The sequence below is a fragment of the Eriocheir sinensis genome, chromosome 7, assembly GCF_024679095.1.
Source record: "Eriocheir sinensis breed Jianghai 21 chromosome 7, ASM2467909v1, whole genome shotgun sequence".
Classification (NCBI taxonomy): Eukaryota; Metazoa; Arthropoda; class Malacostraca; order Decapoda; family Varunidae; genus Eriocheir; species Eriocheir sinensis.
In genome coordinates, this window is record NC_066515.1 from 18512251 (window position 1) to 18530009 (window position 17759).

General features: G+C 44.7%; 1 protein-coding gene across 1 annotated transcript; it reads left to right on the forward strand.

Moving 5' to 3' along the window:
* Positions 1–1310: 1310 nt before the first annotated feature.
* On the forward strand, positions 1311–17602 carry LOC126993904 (uncharacterized). The gene is made up of 8 exons (XM_050853073.1): positions 1311–1461; positions 6910–7118; positions 13001–13237; positions 14366–14530; positions 15645–15770; positions 16289–16457; positions 16877–17044; positions 17385–17602. The coding sequence occupies exons 1-8, from the start codon at positions 1413–1415 to the stop codon at positions 17453–17455; spliced, it is 1194 nt and encodes a 397-aa protein (XP_050709030.1). The 5' UTR covers positions 1311–1412; the 3' UTR covers positions 17456–17602.
* Positions 17603–17759: the final 157 nt, after the last annotated feature.

Here is a 17759-nt window from a genome sequence, read left to right on the forward strand (position 1 = left end):
CGTCACTGTCTTGAGGGAGAGAGGAGGATGTGGAGGAGGAACTGCTTCAGGAGGAGGAGAGAGAGAGGGAGAAAGGAAGAACAAGTGGAGGAGGAAGAGGAGGAGGAGGAGGGCATCGGGCGCGGCGTTACACGGTCCCGTCGACAATACTCGTAACAATATCGCCGTGTGTTGTATGTACACGCTTGTCACTGCGGCCACCCCAGGACGGAGCCAGCCAGCCAGCCACACCCCGGCCGCCGCCCCGCCCCCCCGCAGCCCCCAGCCTCACCCCAAGACACCCACTCGCTAAACATGCTGGGGGGGGGCGTGCAAGGGGGCTGCTGAGGGGCCTGACGCAGCGCTAACCTCGAAACATTGACATTCGCGCAGTGCCAGCCCTTCAGGTCTACTACTTAGCCCCCACCCGAGAGCTTTCTTGTAGTCCCTCGATCGAGAGCTTTCATCAGCCAATCAAATCACTCCCTCGGTGCACAAGGGACCAATCAGCGCCTCTCTATCGCTGGTGAAGTCCTGGAGCCGGCGGCCGCGACCTGCTCATAGGAGACGAATATAAATTTTGTAAGCCAATGTTAAGGTTGTGTTTTATTGCCCCGACGAGAGAGAGAGAGAGAGAGAGAGAGAGAGAGAGAGAGAGAGAGAGAGAGAGAGGGAGGGGGTGAAGGAACGTCTGTATGAACAAATTAGATAAAATAAATAAATAAAGGAAGAAAAGCAAATGAAAGAAATGAGAGAGAGAGAGAGAGAGAGAGAGAGAGAGAGCTTTCCCATGGGAGACGCAGTGTTTGAAATGCTCAAGAAGGTAAACAGGATACGCGTAGGGCTAACTTCTAGGTAATGAGAGAGAGAGAGAGAGAGTTACCCCCCATTCTTATCTATCTGTCAATACGCTCCCTCCCTCTCACCTTTCCTAATTACAGCTGGCCTTCATCCGCCCATCATCCTCACGCCTTGCTACACTTCCTTCCCTTATCTCTCACCTCTTATCTAGGAACAAAGCGAGAGAGAGAGAGAGAGAGAGAGAGAGAGAGAGAGAGAGAGAGAGAGAGAGAGAGAATGAAGGAAAGATAAGAGAACCAAATAAAATAAAAGAGAGAAGAGAGAACCAAATAAAGGGAGAGAGAGAGAGAGAGAGAGAGAGAGAGAGAGAGAGAGAGAGAGAGAGAGAGAGAGAGAGAGTGGGGGAAAATAACTCTTCTTCCGGTCTTCTAAAAGGATGCAAGTACTCATGTTTATATCACGCCTACGAAATGTGTGTGTGTGTGTGTGTGTGTGTGTGTGTGTGTGTGTGTGCAGCTGTGAGTTTAATAGAAGTCCTCGCCAGTCAGTCAGCCAGTGTGTTGCTAGCAGCGGTGAGGGAAGGATCTCGGTTGTGTGTTGCCCAGGTGTTGCCGCGGCCCACACGTGACAGAATGACGCTACTGAACAACACTTGGACGCTCCTGCTGCTGTGTTTCTTGGGTACGTGTGTTGCGCCTCGATTTTGTGTTGCTCTTGTTATTTTTTGGTGTGTGTGTGTGTGTGTGTGTGTGTTTTGATTTGTGTTACTTTAGTTTTGTTTCAGTTATTGTTATTGTAATGGTTTTGTGTGTGTTGTAGGATGTCGTGTTTTGATAGTGTATGATGATTTTTTTTTTTTTGGGGGGGGGGGAATTTATTATTATTATGATCATCATTATTATTATTATTTTCATTATTATTATTATTATTATTATTATTATTATTATTGTTATTATTATTATTATTATTATTATTATTATTATTATTATTATTATTACCGTTGTTTTTCTTCGTCTCCTTCATCTTTTCTTTTCTTTTTTCTTCATCATCTTCTACTTCTTCTTTTTATTCTTATTCTTATTCTTATTATTATTATTTTTATTGTTATTATTATTATTATTATTATTATTATTATTATTATTATTATTATTATTATTATTATTATTACTATGTTTATGTTTATGTTTATGTTTATATTTATTTTTATTTAACACTTTGCATTATTTGTTGTAGTTATCTAAATCCACACATTTTATTCTAATGTGGTGTTTACTTATTCTATTTTTAGCTTGGCATAATTTTTTTCAATCATAATCACCTCTCCACACCTGCCTACCTGTGTGCTGGGCAGGTGTGGAGTGGCTGCCTACCATTCCAACATACCCGATATTATTTTTACTTCTCTTACTTTCTGTGCAGGTAAATATATATCTGCAGGGGAAGGTATTCACTGGCGATGATGAATGTCCGTGTAACACCTGTGCCCTCTGCTCTCTCTCTCTCTCTCTCTCTCTCTCTCTCTCTCTCTCTCTCTCTCTCTCTCTCTCTCTCTCTCTCTCTCTCCTTTTCTTTTCACTTCTTTCCTTCACTTTTTTCATTTTTTTTTTCTTCTTTAACTCATCCATAGACCCTTCTCTCTCTCTCTCTCTCTCTCTCTCTCTCTCTCTCTCTCTCTCTCTCTCTCTCTCTCTCTCTCTCTCTCTCTCTCTCTCACACACTCACACACACACACACACACACACACACACACACACCAATTAAATTTTTCCTAGTATCTCGTTCCTCTTGCTGCAACTGTAATTGGTCCTGCCACCTCATTACCATCATTTCCAACTAACAATCCTTTCCTTCTTCAGCCTACGACTCTGTATCCTGCAAACCCTTAACGCCTCCTACACCAGCTCCTTCACATATGTTTCTTACGCAAAATCACTATGGAAGAATGAACGTATGGAGTGAAGGGTGGAGGGAAAAAAGAGAATGAATGAGGGATTGAGAATACCCGGATGTGGAAAGCAAGGAAGAGCAAGGAGGAACAGTATATGGAAAGGAAGGAGGGATAAAGAAATAAAAGAATGGAGAAGCGAAGAAGAGATAAGGACTTTTAGGATATGGAAAGGAAGCAATGAGAGATATATACAATTACGTAGAAAGGAAGAAAAGATAAGAGTGACAGGATATGAGTAGGAAACAAAGAGAGGGAGATACGAATGAAGGAGATAGAGGGGATGTAAACAAAGACTGTGGCAGGATGTGGAATGAGAGAAACGGTGGATGGAGGGAAAGAGGAAAGGGACGAAGGAGAGAAAGATAAATGAAGGGAAGTCTGTGTGTTGGAGGAAGGGAGGAAGAGATAAAACATAATGAAGACGGAGAGAAAGATAGATAAGGATGGAAGGAGAAAAAGGGAGGAATGGAGGAATATCAAAAGGGTGAAAGGTGAAAGGGAAAACAGAAATAAGAAAGAAATGAAAGGAAGTCTGTTTGAAAGAGGGAGGAAAGAAGAAAACTGAATGTAAAGAAAGGCGGATAATGAGAAATCAAAAGAAGGGAGGAAAAGGAGGGATGGAGGAACATAGAAGGGTGAAAGGTGAGAGAGAGAGAGAGAGAGAGAGAGAGAGAGAGAGAGAGAGAGAGAGAGAGAGAGGAAGTAAAGAGTGATTATATAGACATAGTGAACCAGCTTGGGCCTTCATGACGCGGTAAAGATAAGAGAGAGAGAGAGAGAGAGAGAGAGAGAGATAGTAAAGCAGCTTGGGCTTTCATGACGCTGCAAAGATAAGAGAGAGAGAGAGAGAGAGAGAGAGAGAGAGAGAGAAGAGGAAATGACAACCAATTAAGAGAGAAAAAAGTAAAATTGTGGAAGAGTAAAGGAAGAGAAGAATGAAAATGAGAGAAAAGAGAAAAGATTAAGAGAGAGAGAGAGAGAGAGAGAGAGAGAGAGAGAGAGAGAGAGAGAGAGAGAGAGAGAGAGAGAGAGAGAGAGAGAGAGAGAGAGAGAGAGAGAGAGAGAGAGAAAGAAAGCAGAGGAGAAAATAAAGAAAGTGAGATGAGAGAGAGCAAATAAAAAGGAGGGTAAATGAAGGGAAGAAGGGGAAGAGGAAATAAAAATAACATAGAAAGAGAAAGAAGAGGAAAAGAAGGAAAAATGATTGGCTGAATAGAATGAGAGAGAGGCAGAAAATAATGAGAAGTGATGAGATGAATAGAGGGAAGCAAAGAAACGGAATAATAAGAAAAGGAGGAAATCAAATAAAAGAGAGAAAAAGGGGAAAGGAAGATAGGGTGAGAGGGTACAGAGAGAGAGAGAGGGGGGGGGAGGGGGGGTGCACGTGTGACTCCCTATATACCTGGATTTCACACCTGCCACGAGGACACGCATGGACCTCACCTGAGTGGCGGAGGAACTCATTAAATATGGCGACCCCCCTCCCCTGCCTTCTCTCTCTCTCTCTCTCTCTCTCTCTCTCTCTCTCTCTCTCTCTCTCTGAAATGCATGAATTATTGCATAACTAAAATCTAATTTGTGTGTCCTTGAGAGAGAGAGAGAGAGAGAGAGAGAGAGAGAGAGAGAGAGAGAGAGAGAGAGAGAGAGAGAGAGAGAGTTAAAATAAACCAACCGGCCACAGGGATTTATAAACACCACTAGACTGTTTACTCGTTAGTTTCCACACCCCTTCGCCCTTCCTACGCCATTAGTCACCACACACACACACACACACACACACACACACACACACACACACACACACACACACACATACACTTTTCCTGCAGATCCAAACCCAGTAACTTGATAGATAGAAGGGTATATGTAGACCGATAGATAAATTGATAGGCTGGCTTCCTCTGACGCAATTCTTTCCTCTGTTATGATTGTGAATTTATGTTATATTTTCTTTTATTGGTCTATTTTTATCTCGCATATTTAGTGTTGTAGTATTATTAGTATTTGTGTGTGTGTGTGTGTGTGTGTGTGTGTGTGTGTGTGTGTGTGTGTGTTATCATATCCTTTCTCTTGTCATTTCTTCGGTTAAGCAAAAAAATCAAACTTCTTCTTTTTCGATTTATTTTTTCTTCTACCACTACTACTACTTCTACTATTACTACTACTACAGTACTACTACTACTACAACTACTAATACTAATACTAATACTAATACTACTATCACTACTACTATTAAAACTGCTACTACGTATATTTCCTCATATTCTACTTAATCACAATTATATATTTGTCTTTCTACTTTTCCTAGTTCTCCCTCCTCCTCCTCCTCCTCCTCCTCCTCACTCATAATAAATTCCAATGTGTTGCGTTGTGTTGTGCCGGATGTTTCAAGGCATTGTTTTCTCTCCCTATCTCCCTCCCTCCCTCCCTTCCTCCCTTCCTCCTGCTCTTTTAATTCTTTGTAATACTCAAATTCCTTATCCTCCTTTCCTTCCTCATTCATTCATTCATTCATTCTCTCTCTCTCTCTATTTCATTACTGACATCTAATATGTGTCCTCGGAAAAAGAGAGAGAGAGAGAGAGAGAGAGAGAGAGAGAGAGAGAGAGAGAGATTATCGCTTGTCTGATAACTCACTACTGCAGCTGCTTCTACCGCTGCTACTACTACTACTACAACTACTACTACTACTACTACTACTACTACTACCACCACCACCACCACCACTACTTTCATCATTTACTTTCATTATATATTTCATTTCAAACATCTAATCCCTTATTGTCATGATTTATTTTAATGTACTCTTTTTATTCCGTTCACCTCCCTTATTTCCTCTTCATCTTCCTCTTCATTATCCTTCTCATTGTCATTTTCACCTTTCTCGTCACCCTCATCTTCCATTTTTCTTTTGTTCTCACTTTCCTGTTTCATCATCTTATTTTTCTCACCCTTATCACACCCTCTTTTTATCATTTTCCAACTTTTTCTCTCATCCTTATCTTATCTTCCTTTATCCCCATCATCATCATCATCATCATCATCATCATCATCATTCTTTTCCCATAGCTGCCTTTGTTCTATTCCCTTCAACATTATTCCTCCATCTTTTACTTCCGTTTTTGTTATTCATTCCGTCATCTACATTATTTCACATTTTAACCTCACCATCATCTATCATTTTTTCCCCATCTTCATCTTCTTCTGTCCTCATTCCCTGTCATTCATATCATATTATTAACATTCTTATCACCAGCCTTTTCATTCCCTCATTCTCCTTTTTTTTCTCAATACTCATTATCCTAACTTTCTCGTCTTCTTTTACATTCATATCATATTCTAATCATTCTTACACACACACACACACGAACACACCCACACACACACATACAGATATTTACCATCCTAAGAGGTCCCTTTTTTTCTCTGTCCTTCCTATCATCCTTCCTTATTTCCTTTCCTTTATTTTATTTTCTCTTTCTCTTCTTCCTCTATTTTCTATCCCCCCACTCTTACCTTTCCACTTTTCTCTTTTATTTGACTCCCTCCTTTTTTTCATTATTCCTCTATTCACCTCATCACCTCCTTCTTATGCTCCTCCCGTTTTTCCTCCACCATCTTTTCATCTTTCTCTGCCAGTGTGACGGAGACGAACACCGAAGCCACGCGCAGCTTTAGCGTATATCCCAACTTTACTCTTCACCTTTTATCAACTGCCTCCTTCTCTTTTCCTTCATTCTCATTTTCCTTTCTCTCTTTGCTCATATTATCCTAACCTTCTCCTTCTAGTGCATGCGACCTCCTCTTTTTCCTCATTCTCACCTCCCTTTCTCTCTTTACTCACATTTTCCTGACCTCTTTCTCCTTCTTCAACCTCCTTTTCCTCTTTCTCATCTTCCTTTCTCTCTTTAATCATTATCCTACTCTTCCCTCTCTCCTTTTCCTGCAACCTCCTCCTCTTCTTCATTCTCATTTTCCTTTCTCTCTTTACTCATATATATTATCCTAACCTTCTCTTTCTCTTTCTCTAACCTTCTCCTTTTCCTCATTCTCATCTCCCTTTCTCTCTTTACTCATTATTCTAACCTTCCCTCTCTTCTATTCCTCTTCCTCCTTTTTATCATTCTCCTTTTTCTCTTTTCGTATTATCCTAACCTTTTCCTCGTCCTCCCGCACCGTAGCAGGGCTTGGCTTGTCGGCGGGGCAGGACATTCACCAGATGCAGTACCACCTCGAGAAGCTGACCAGCGTTCGACACCCGTTCGGCGCTGACCCCAACGCGAGGGAGGCCGCGAGGAGCTACATCAAGGAACAGTTTCAGCAGTACGGACTCGAAGTGGCGGTTCATACTTTCAGCACGACGGTCTGGCACCAGGGACAGCAGAGGACGGTGAGAGAGAGAGAGAGAGAGAGAGAGAGAGAGAGAGAGAGAGAGAGAGAGAGAGAGAGAGAGAGAGAGAGAGAGAGAGAAATAAACTCGAGAATCAGAAAATGGGATAAAGTGTGTCGGGGTAACTTTGATGGTTAAGAGAAGGTAGACGTGATTGAGAGCCTCCATGATTGAGAGAGAGAGAGAGAGAGAGAGAGAGAGAGAGTTATTGTTGAGTTTTATCAGATTTTTTCTCAACGTATTGCAGAACCTCTCTATCTCTCATATGAGGTAAATAACAAGTTTCATTCACTCTCTCCGGATGAAAAGGGAAGTTTCAAATTGGATTCCCGGTGAAACGCGAGCAAGACTTTCGTTTCGTGTTTCGTCCGTGAATGGAAGTATGAATCGATGTTTTTTTGTTCGTTTCATTTAATTATTATTGTCTTTTTTACTGCTCTTCTCTTTTTTCTGTTTTATTTTCCTCCGTTATTTCTACTTCTTTCTTTCTAACTTTTTCTTTCTCCTTTTTCTCTCTTCCTTTCATTTTTCCTTCCTTTTCCTTTTTTTTATTTATAGTTTTGTTCTTTCTTTCATTTTTTTAGTTATTTCCTTATTTTTTTTACCTTTTTCTTTCTTTCCTTCTTTCTTTATCTTTCTTTCCTTCTTTAATTTTATTTTTTCCTTTTTTCTTTATCACTTATTATTTATTGTTATTATCATTGTTATTATTATTATCATTATTATTATTATCATTATTATTATTATTATTATTATTATTATTATTATTATTATTATTATTATTATTATTATTGTTATTATTATTATCATTATTATTATTATCATTATTGTACCTGTTTTTTAGTCTGTTTTTAATTAGTTTAGGGAAGGATAGGTAAAGACAGGTATTCTCTCTCTCTCTCTCTCTCTCTCTCTCTCTCAACTCTCTCTCTCTACATTTTCTCTCTCTCTCTCTCTCTCTCTCTCTCTCTTGTTTTCTCTTCAACTTTTCCTCTTACATTTTCCTCTCTTAATCCTCCTCCTTTTCCTCCTCCTCCTGCTTTTCCTCCTCCTCCTCCTCCTCCTTTTCCTCCTCCTTCTCTTTTTCCTCCTCCTCCTCCTCCTCCTTTTCCTCCTCCTCCTCCTCATCCTCCTCCTATTCCTCCTCCTCCTTATCCTCCTCCTCCTCCTCCTTTTCCTCCTCCTCATCATCATCCTTCTCCTCCTCCTCCTCCTCCTCCTCCTTTTCCTCCTCCTCCTCCTCCTCCGCCGCCGCATTGCCTCTCTTTCTTTCTCTAGCTTCTTCCTCATCGTCTCATTTTTTTTCTTTCTCTCTTTCAGCTCGTGTTTCTCTTCCATTTTCTCATTTTCTTGTATTTTCTTTCACTTTCATTTCCTCATTTTGTCTTTTCTTTTTTTGTTTTCATTCTTGCTTCTCGTGTTTTCTTCTAATTATTTTCTTTGCTCTCTTATTCTCTTCTTTTTCTTCCTTTATGTGCATTTTTTTTATCTTCCCTCCTTCCTTTCCTTCCCTTCCCTTCCCTTCTCTTTGCTTCTCTTATCCTTCTTTTTCTTTCCTTTCCTTCTTTGTCTCCTTTCTTTTTTCATCTATCCTTTCCTATCGTTCTCTCTCTCCCTCCTCGTTCTCTTCTCTCCTTCCTTGCATCCCTCTCTCTACCTCCTCCTCCTCTTCCTCCTCCTCCTCCTCCACACAAATGACGTAAAGACAACCCGTTCTGAGGAACTGCTCGATAAATACCGCCGCATGATCAAGCAGTATAAACGAAAAACGGATGCCAGTAACATCATAATCTCAGGAACCCTCCCGAGGGTCGGTGCCGAATCTAGCTTTTACAGTAAGGCCTTCAGCACGAACAACAGACTTCAGTCCCTTTGATCACAAGAAAACGTCCAGTTCGCTAACTTGTGGAACAATTTTTACTACGATTCGGACTTGTCCTTGCCGATGTCATCCACTTAAACCCTGTTGGAGCAGCCCGTTTCGGGAGGCTGCTCTGTGACCAAGTGGCTCTTCGAAAGCCAAAAAACGCGAAAGCGAGAACACCAGCAGCTCCACCGTGAGGGAGCACTCAACCAAGGCCTTCTAGGCCATGACTCAACCCGCGCAAAACCCGACTCGAATCACATTAAGAGGTTTAGAAGAGGATTAAGAGGAAATGGAAGAGGAATACGAGTTTTCGAAGAAAATTAAGAGGTGTACAAGAGGTTTACGAGGAGGAGGAAGATGATAAAGAAATTTAGAAGAGGATTAAGAGGATACTGAAGTGGATTAAGAGGTTTAAGAAATTATTAAGAGGAAAAGAAAGAGGATTAAAAGGTTAAGAGGAGGATTAAGAGGAAATGGAAGAGGATTACGAGTTTTAAAAATGGATTAAGAAATTTACAAGAGGTTTAGGAGGAGGAGGAAGAGGATCAAGAGATTTAGAAGAGGATTAAGAGGAAGAGAAGGAGGATTACGAGCATTACCGTGGTGTATCCACGGGTCCCGCTAGTTATTATTGTTATTATTATAATTATTATTACTATTATTATTATTATTATTATTATTATTATTATATCTATTTCTTGCTATTTCAACTTGCCTGTCACCCCGCTGGTCCTGTTACGGACACACTCGACATTCAGTGTTCGCTCCGCTGTTTCAGGCGTCATCGCAAACCCCGCTCCGTGCCGTCCATCTCCTGCCCCGCCAGAAAGCGTTATATAATTCTCGTGTAGTATCTTTTTGCCCTGATGTTTGGCGCTGGTTTCAGCCAGACCTGCAACATCCCAATGCTTCTCTTTCATCAGGTCAACTAGTTCTTCTCTTTCTCCTACAGCTCCACATTTCAGCCTCGCTACCTTTAGCCTGCTGCGTGGTCTGTCCCGTAAGCCATTTCCGTTCCTGGCTCGATGCCGTAGAATCCGTCCGTTCCGAGGCATATGAACAAAGGCTTAAATAAGTAAATTTATTCAGCCTATCAAAACGAAGAATGCGAAGCGATCTAATAGAAGTGTTTAAAATGTTTAAAGGATTCAGTGATATTAATGCAGAAGATTACTTTACAATTGATCGATCAAATAGAACAAGAAGAAGTCACAATTTGAAGATAAGTGGTAAAAGATTCTCGTCGCACGAAGCTAAACACTTCTTCTTCAATCGAGTCGTTAATGTTTGGAACTCTCTACCCTGTGATGTCGTTGATAGTACAACAGTTACGGCCTTCAAGAATAGATTAGACAAGTATTTTGAATCCAACCAGCAACTAAGATATTACTCATTGTCGTAATAACGTTAAGTTCTTTCGAATACTGGTGTCCTTGTCCGCTTTTATCGCCGGTTAGTGGTAGCAGTAATGGTAGTTCTTTCCTCTTTCCTACATAATTTCCATGCAGTTTTTCCATGCTGCATGGTTCTTTTTCCTTTCCTGCCAGCTTAGGATGGAGGGATGGGGGGGTGGGGAGGAGCCTTCGCCTTTGCTGTCCTTCATCTTCCACCTTTGATTAGATAGTTAGTGTAGCTTGTCACAAACAGCCTCGTATGGACCAGCAGGTCTGCTGTTGTTTGTTCTTCCTTTGTGTTCCTTTGTGAGGCCGGGCACGAGGCTCTAAAGCAAGGGTCTTCCTCCACCACCGGCGTGCTGGCCTGTCGTGGCCTCGCCGCTGTCGTTAGCGTTACCCGGGGGGCACTGCGAGGAAGTGACAGTCGGACTTTGCCCCCCCTATTGTTTTTTGTGGCTATTGTTGATTGGTGGATGTTAATAAGACTTCCTTCCCGGGGAGGAGGAAGGGAAGTTTGGGGTGGTGGTGTGGTGGTGTTGTGGTGTGCTGTGTGCTGTTTGCAAGCCTCCTCGTCCTGGGGAGAGGGAAGGGGAGGTGTGTGGTGTGGTGTGGTGTGGTGTGGTGTCTGAAAGCCTCCTCGTCCTGGGGAGAGGGAAGGGGAGGTGTGTGGTGTGGTGTTGTGGTGTGCTGTAAGCTGTTTGCAAGCCTCCTCGTCCTGGGGAGAGGGAAGGGGAGGTGTGTGGTGTAGTGTGGTGTCTTAAGGCCTCCTCGTCCTGGGGAGAGGGAAGGGGAGGTGTGTGGTGTGGTGTTGTGTAGTGTGGTGTAGTGTGGTGTGGTGTGGTGTGGTGTCTCAAAGCCTCCTCGTCCTGGGGAGAGGGAAGGGGAGGTGTGGGTGGTCTTGGTTATCGGTCAGCTGGTTGTGTTTAGTCAATGGGTGGATGGGGTTGAGGGGATGGGGGTTGGTGGGGGGTGGGGGGTGTCTGGGTCGTTTGGGCACGCGCCGGTTGCATAACGGGTAAGGCAACGGCCGCGATTCCTCACCAGAGCATGCGGTTATAAACCAGGAATGCGGACAGGGCGACGCCGCATACCGCCGTAAAATCCACGAAGGCATCCGCCCAGGTGTAGGGCGTAGGGTGTGCCTGTGGCGTGTGGCGTGGCGTGGCGTGTGGTGTCCTGTGAGTGCCTCCTTCTCCTGGGGATTGGGGAGGGGGGATGTGTGTCGTGTGCGATGTGGTAAAGGTGTGGAAGCCCCTTTTGCGAAGCTGCAGTTCGGGCCTCGTAGGTGCCCGGCGGCGGAGAGTCTGAGAGGTGGAGGGCGAGGCCTTGCTCCGGGCAGTGACAGACGCAGCCCCAGCAGCCTGGGCTGGGGTCTCCGGGTCAGTGGCTGCCCTCTCCTCCCCGCCTGCCCCGGGACTCACGGTAGGGCCCACTTCTTCGCCACAGGGCCGCCCGTTGCACACGTTGTCGTCGTCGGCACCACCACGGACGAAGGGAAGGTATAGGAAGTCCATGTTCTTGAGGAGCTCGCCGAGTGTCGTCCTGGAGGTGAAGACCACCTTCCTGCTGACGGTGTACTCAACTAGGACGGCCGTGCTGGCGTCCCTCCTCAAGAGCTTGGCCAAGGGCACGCAAAGGTCGCCCTCGGCCTGGCACACCTCCCCCCCGGCGCAGCCGTTTGGGAGGAACCTGTAGGCGGCGAACTGCCGCCATCTCCTAAAGCAGCCGCTCTTCCGGTACGATAGGGTGAAGCCATCCGGCCTGCAGCATCCCTTCTGCAGGGTCTGGGCCGCGTCCACCTTCTGATGAGAGGTGCTGTTACCCATGGCGTGAACTGCTGGACAAAAAAATATTACGGGAAAGACGCGAGCAGAACCTTGTCTGAAGAAGGATGGCAATTATCCCTGAAGGGGAGGCTGAGGGAAGGCGAAGGTGACGGAGGCGGGAAACTGATGTGTGTGTGTGTGTGTGTGTGTGAGAGAGAGAGAGAGAGAGAGAGAGAGAGAGAGAGAGAGAGAGAGAGAGAGAGAGAGAGAGAGAGAGAGAGAGAGGTGGGGGGGGCCTTGGTGATAGATCCGTGCACTTAGTTTCGTCGTTTCACTTCCTCGAATTTCCTGTGATCTTTTAAATATTTATAGGAGGAGGAAGAAAGAGGAGAAGGAAGAGTGTATAACGATGGTAATAGAAGAAGGTGAAGGATCAAGAAGGGAAGGATAAGAGGGAAGATGAAGGAGCGGAGAAGGAATATGCTGAGAATAAAGGAATGCGAAGGAAAGAGGGAGGAAGAGAGGGTTGTGAAGAAAAAAGACAAATAAAGAGAAGGAAGAGAAGGAGAAGAGGAAGGAGGAGGAGAAAGATACATAGAACGAGAAAAAGTAGAAGAGTGAAAAAATACTAGCGAACAAAGAAAGAGAAAGAAAGAAGACTGGAAAAAGACAAGGACGATAAGGAGGAGGAAGAGAAAGATATAAATAACAAAAAAGAAAAAAACGAAGAAAGAAGAAGAAAGAGAAATGTGAGGCGATAAAATAATGAGTACCAAAAATAGAAAAAAAAAACATATAAACAACAAAAAGATCACAAAACCACTAACACTAACACCTTCCCGCACTAACACACAGGTGGCCGGCGAGAACGTGATCGGGGTGTCTGAGGGCGCTGGTGGGGGGCCGCTGCTGCTGGTGGGCGCCGATTATGACACCGCCCTCAACAGACACCCCCTCGAGGACAACGGAGCGGGGGTGGGGGCGATGCTGGAGGTGGCGAGGAACTACATGGCTGCCACGGGGCCTGACGGGGTCTTCACGAGGAACAGCACCGTCATCTTCGTGGCTTTTGATCTCAACACGCAGGAATATGTGAGTGTGTTTGTGTGTTGGGGAAGAGGAGGGAGTTTTGGTGTGTATGTGAGTGTGTTTGTGTGTGGCGTGGGTGGTTAGGGGTCAGAGAGGGGTTCTGTGGTTTATATTCTCATTTTAGGGTTTACATATCAACATTTTGGTAAGGCTTTCGTAGAGGTTGTGGTGTTACTATTTCCATGAGTAGTTTTATGAGCCTAGTGATAGTCTGATAGTGTGTGAGTGTGTGTGTTTGTGCTTGTGCGTGAGGGGGATGGCGGGTACGTATTCTCACAAGTTTCCCCTACCATTGTATCTTTTTAGTTTCCTGGTGCTACTTCCACATGTATCCTTAGTTGTATAATCACACTCTGTACTGCCTGGGGGTTGGGACGGCATGCTCCTCCCTTCTCCTTTGTTGTTTACTTGCAACAATAAACTATCAATCCATCAATCAATCAAGTTTCGGAGCTTACACACCCACATTTGATTAGGCTTTCGTAGAGGCAGTAGTTTTAGTAATTCCATGAGTAGTTTTATGAACCAAGATATTGTTAGTAGATTTTTTTTGTCCCGTATATTTCTTCGTTTTCCTATTCTTTCTATGTACGCCCACTCTATTTTTTTTTTTTTTACTTCTCTTACTCCTGCTTCTTCCTAATCCTTTTTTTTTGTCATCTGTATATTTTTCCTAATCTCCTTCTCCCTCCTCTCCTCCTTATCTTCTTGCTTCTCTTATTCCTGCTTCTTCCTAATCCTTTTTTTGTCATCTGTATATTTTTCCTAATCTCCTTCTCCCTCCTCTCCTCCTTATCTTCTTGCTTCTCTTATTCCTGCTTCTTCCTAATCCTTTTTTTTGTCATCTGTATATTTTTCCTAATCTCCTTCTCCCTCCTCTCCTCCTTATCTTCTTGCTTCTCTTATTCTCACTTCTTCATCATCTGTTTCTTGCTATCTTTGCTCTTCTTCTCCATCTTCTTACTCCCCTTCTCCCTCCTCTTTATCTTCTTTTTTGCTATCTTTACTTTTCTCCTCCATTTTCTCCCTCTCCTCTTCTTTATAATCATTTTGTTATCTATTTTCTCCTCCATCTCTTACTTCCTCCTTCTCCTTATCTTGTTACACCTGTCACCTGTCACCTTTCTGCAGGACGGCAGCACAGGTGAGCCCGGCGCCTACCACTTCGTGCACCAGTGGCTGTGGCCGCACCTCAACCAGTCACTGCTGAAGTTCGCTGGGGCCATCATCCTGGACTCCATCTCGAAGATCAACATGGACCAAAACTCGCAGTACCTTCCCCAGGACTTCGGCAAGGTGTGTGTGTGTGTGTGTGTGTGTGTGTGTGTGTGTGTGTGGGGGGTGGGGATGGGGGAAAGATAAGAGTGAAAGGAGAAAGGGAAGGGGTAGGAGGGGCAACTTAGGGCATGATACAGAAGGTGAAAGGAGGCGAAAAGGGATGGAAGTCAACTCGTAGTACCTCCCCCAGGACATCGGCAAGGTGTGTGTGTGTGTGTGTGTGTGTGTGTGTGTGTGTGTGTGTGTGTGTGTGAGGGGGGTAAAGAGAAAGAGTGAAAGAAGAAAGGGAAACGTCAGGAGGGCCAAATGAAGCCATGATAAAGAAAGGGAAGGAAGGAGATGGAATAGGGTGATAATGGAAAGAATGACTCTGTAGCAGAAGAGGAAGGATTCGGATCTTAAAAAAAAAGTGAAATAACTAGACGAAAATAGATTGAAAAGAGATAATGGGGGGTCGGTTTTTCCTCTCTTCGTTATGCTATTTTCCTCTTTTATCCATTATCCAATTTTTTGCATCCATTCCATTTTCATTCCTGCTTCTTTCTCCTCATCTTCTTTTCCTCTTCATCCTCGTCCTTCACACCTCTTGTTCTTGTTTCCTCCTTCTCCTTCTCTTCCCTCATACCTCTCATTCTTGTTTTCCTCCTCCTATTCATCCTCCTCCCTCACACCTCACCCCCCCATTTTCCTCGTCCTCTTTCCTCAGTCTTGTTTTCCTTTTTCTCTTCATCTTCTTTTCTCTTCATCCTCTTCCCTCACACCTCACACCCCCATTTTCCTCGTCCTCTTTCCTCAGTCTTGTTTTCCTTTTCTCTTCATCTTCTTTTCTCCTCATCTTTGTCCTTCACACCTCTCAGTCTTGTTTTCCTCCTCCTCTTCTTTCCCTTCTTCGTCGTCCTTCACTCCTTTCACTCTTGTTTTCCTCCTCCTTTTCTTCATTTCCTTCTCTTCGCCGTCCCTCACACCTCTCAGTCTTGTCTTCCTCCTCCTTTTCTTCATTTCCTTCTCTTCATCGTCCCTCACACATCATTTTCTTCATTTCATTCTCTTCGTCGTCCTTCACAACTCTCAATTTTGTATTCCTCCTCTTCTTTCCCTTCTTGGCCGTCCCTCACACCTCTCCCTCCCGCAGGCGTTCCCTTCGGCGTACAAGAGGATCAGCGAGGACGGGAACAAGGGCGACTTTCTGGCCCTGGTGACACGGGGAACATCCCAGAGCAAGAGACTCAAAGACACCTTCACCGGGAACTACCTGAAGGTGTGTGCGTGTGTGTGGGTGTGGGGGTGGGGGGTATGTGTGGGGGCGCCAACATTGCCAGACTGTCGTACTCAGCCTCCTATGTTTGCCGATTTCCGACCCCAAAACTGCCTCCTCGACCCCAATAACTGCCTTCATATATAGTTAGCGTTAAAATGGTTTATTATTGGTGTTTTTTGGCAACAGCTATGGCTCAGAAACCGGTAAATATGAGGCTCTGAGTACGATAATCTGGCAACGGTGGTGGGTGCGGGTGTGGGTGGGTAGGTGGATGTGCTTTAGTTTCGTGTCACGGTAGCTTTTTTTACAACTGTTCTTTCCTTCTCTGACCCAATTTGACCTTTCATTACCTTCTCTCTCACTCCTTCTGACCCCTTTATTCCTCCTGTGACATCTTGACCTTTTCTAAACCATTTCTTCGTCTCCGTCCTTCCCCCTCTGCCTCCTGACCTCATCTGACTTTTCCTGACCTCTTTAACCTCTCCTGACCCTGCGTGGCCCTCCTTCCTTCCCTTCAGCACCGCAAGGCCGGGCTGATAAGGCTGCAGGAGTTGGTGGTGCACACGAACTCGCCGGTGTCCATCCCCACCCTCGAGATGATAAACCACCAGGCACACTACCATTTCTGGACCTTCCAACCCTCCGACCAGCTCACCGCCCTGCCCGCCCTCCTCCTCACCGACACTGGTACGTGGACCGGTCCAGTCCGTACTCCGTAATACTCTGCATTACTTTGAATTAACATATTTATTATTTTCCTGTCTGCTAGGGAGCTTCAGCTCAGCGGTCTAATGCCTTACTAATGCTATGAATGTATGTATATGATGTAATGTTCGCTTTCGGGCAATAAGGCAATAAACAAAAAGGTTTTCATAGAGATTGTGGGTATTATTTTGAAGGATAGATTTATGATTGTTTGACAAGGCTTCTGCTGCACCATGAACGTGATAACACTCATGAGAGCCCGACGACTCTCCCTTGTGGCCTTTCAAAATAGCTATAGCTGCAAGGCGAAGGTTCGTTAGTTGTTCTGGTATAGTTACGCATATCACTACCACCATCACCACTACCACCACCACCACCCTCACCACCACCCTCATCCACAGACTTCTACCGCAAAAGCTCCGAAGAGTGCCCGCTGCCCTGCTCCGCCGAGGCCTTCCTGACGAGGCAACGCAAACAGTCCCTCGCCCTCACATGTAGCGGCGTCCTGTACACCCTCCTTGACATGCAGGCGGAGAGACGGCGACCAGGCGAGACGGGGGAGGTCACGAGTGAGTCATGAATATCCTTTGTTTGTGAAGATTGGATAGGAAAGGTCAGGAGGGGTCAAAATGGGGTCAGAACAAGTCTGGGAAGGCAAGAAAAGGTGAGGATGGTGAAGGGAAGGGTCAGAAAAGGTAAGGGGAGGTCACCAGTGGGTTCTAGGTATCCTTTGTTGGTGAAGAGGGGATAGGAAAGGTCAGGAGAGATCAAAATGGGGTCAGAACGGGTCAGGAAAGGGTAGACGGAGTAAGAAGGGTGAAAGGAAGTTAATAATGGCGTGTATTCATGAGGCGTTACTGTAAAAAGTGGTGGCGCTCACTCTCCCTCTCTCTCTTCTGTCTCCTGTAGGTGGTGCATCTGTCGGCGTGACTCTGGCGATGACGTGGCTGCTGGCGGCGGTGGCGGCGATCCTGCACTGACCTAAACGCACACACACACACACACACACACACACAAACAAACAAACACTGACCTGCACGCCCACACACATATAAACACACACACACACACACACACACACACACACACACACACACACACACACACACACATATACACACACAAACCCTGATCTGTACACACACAAAGAAAAAATTACCCATACACGAAAGAGAGAAAAAGAAAAACTGACCCGCACAATCCCCCCCCCCCCCCCCCACACACACACACAATGTAATATAGTTCTCAATAACTCCTTTTCTTAACTCTAATAAGCCCAACAAG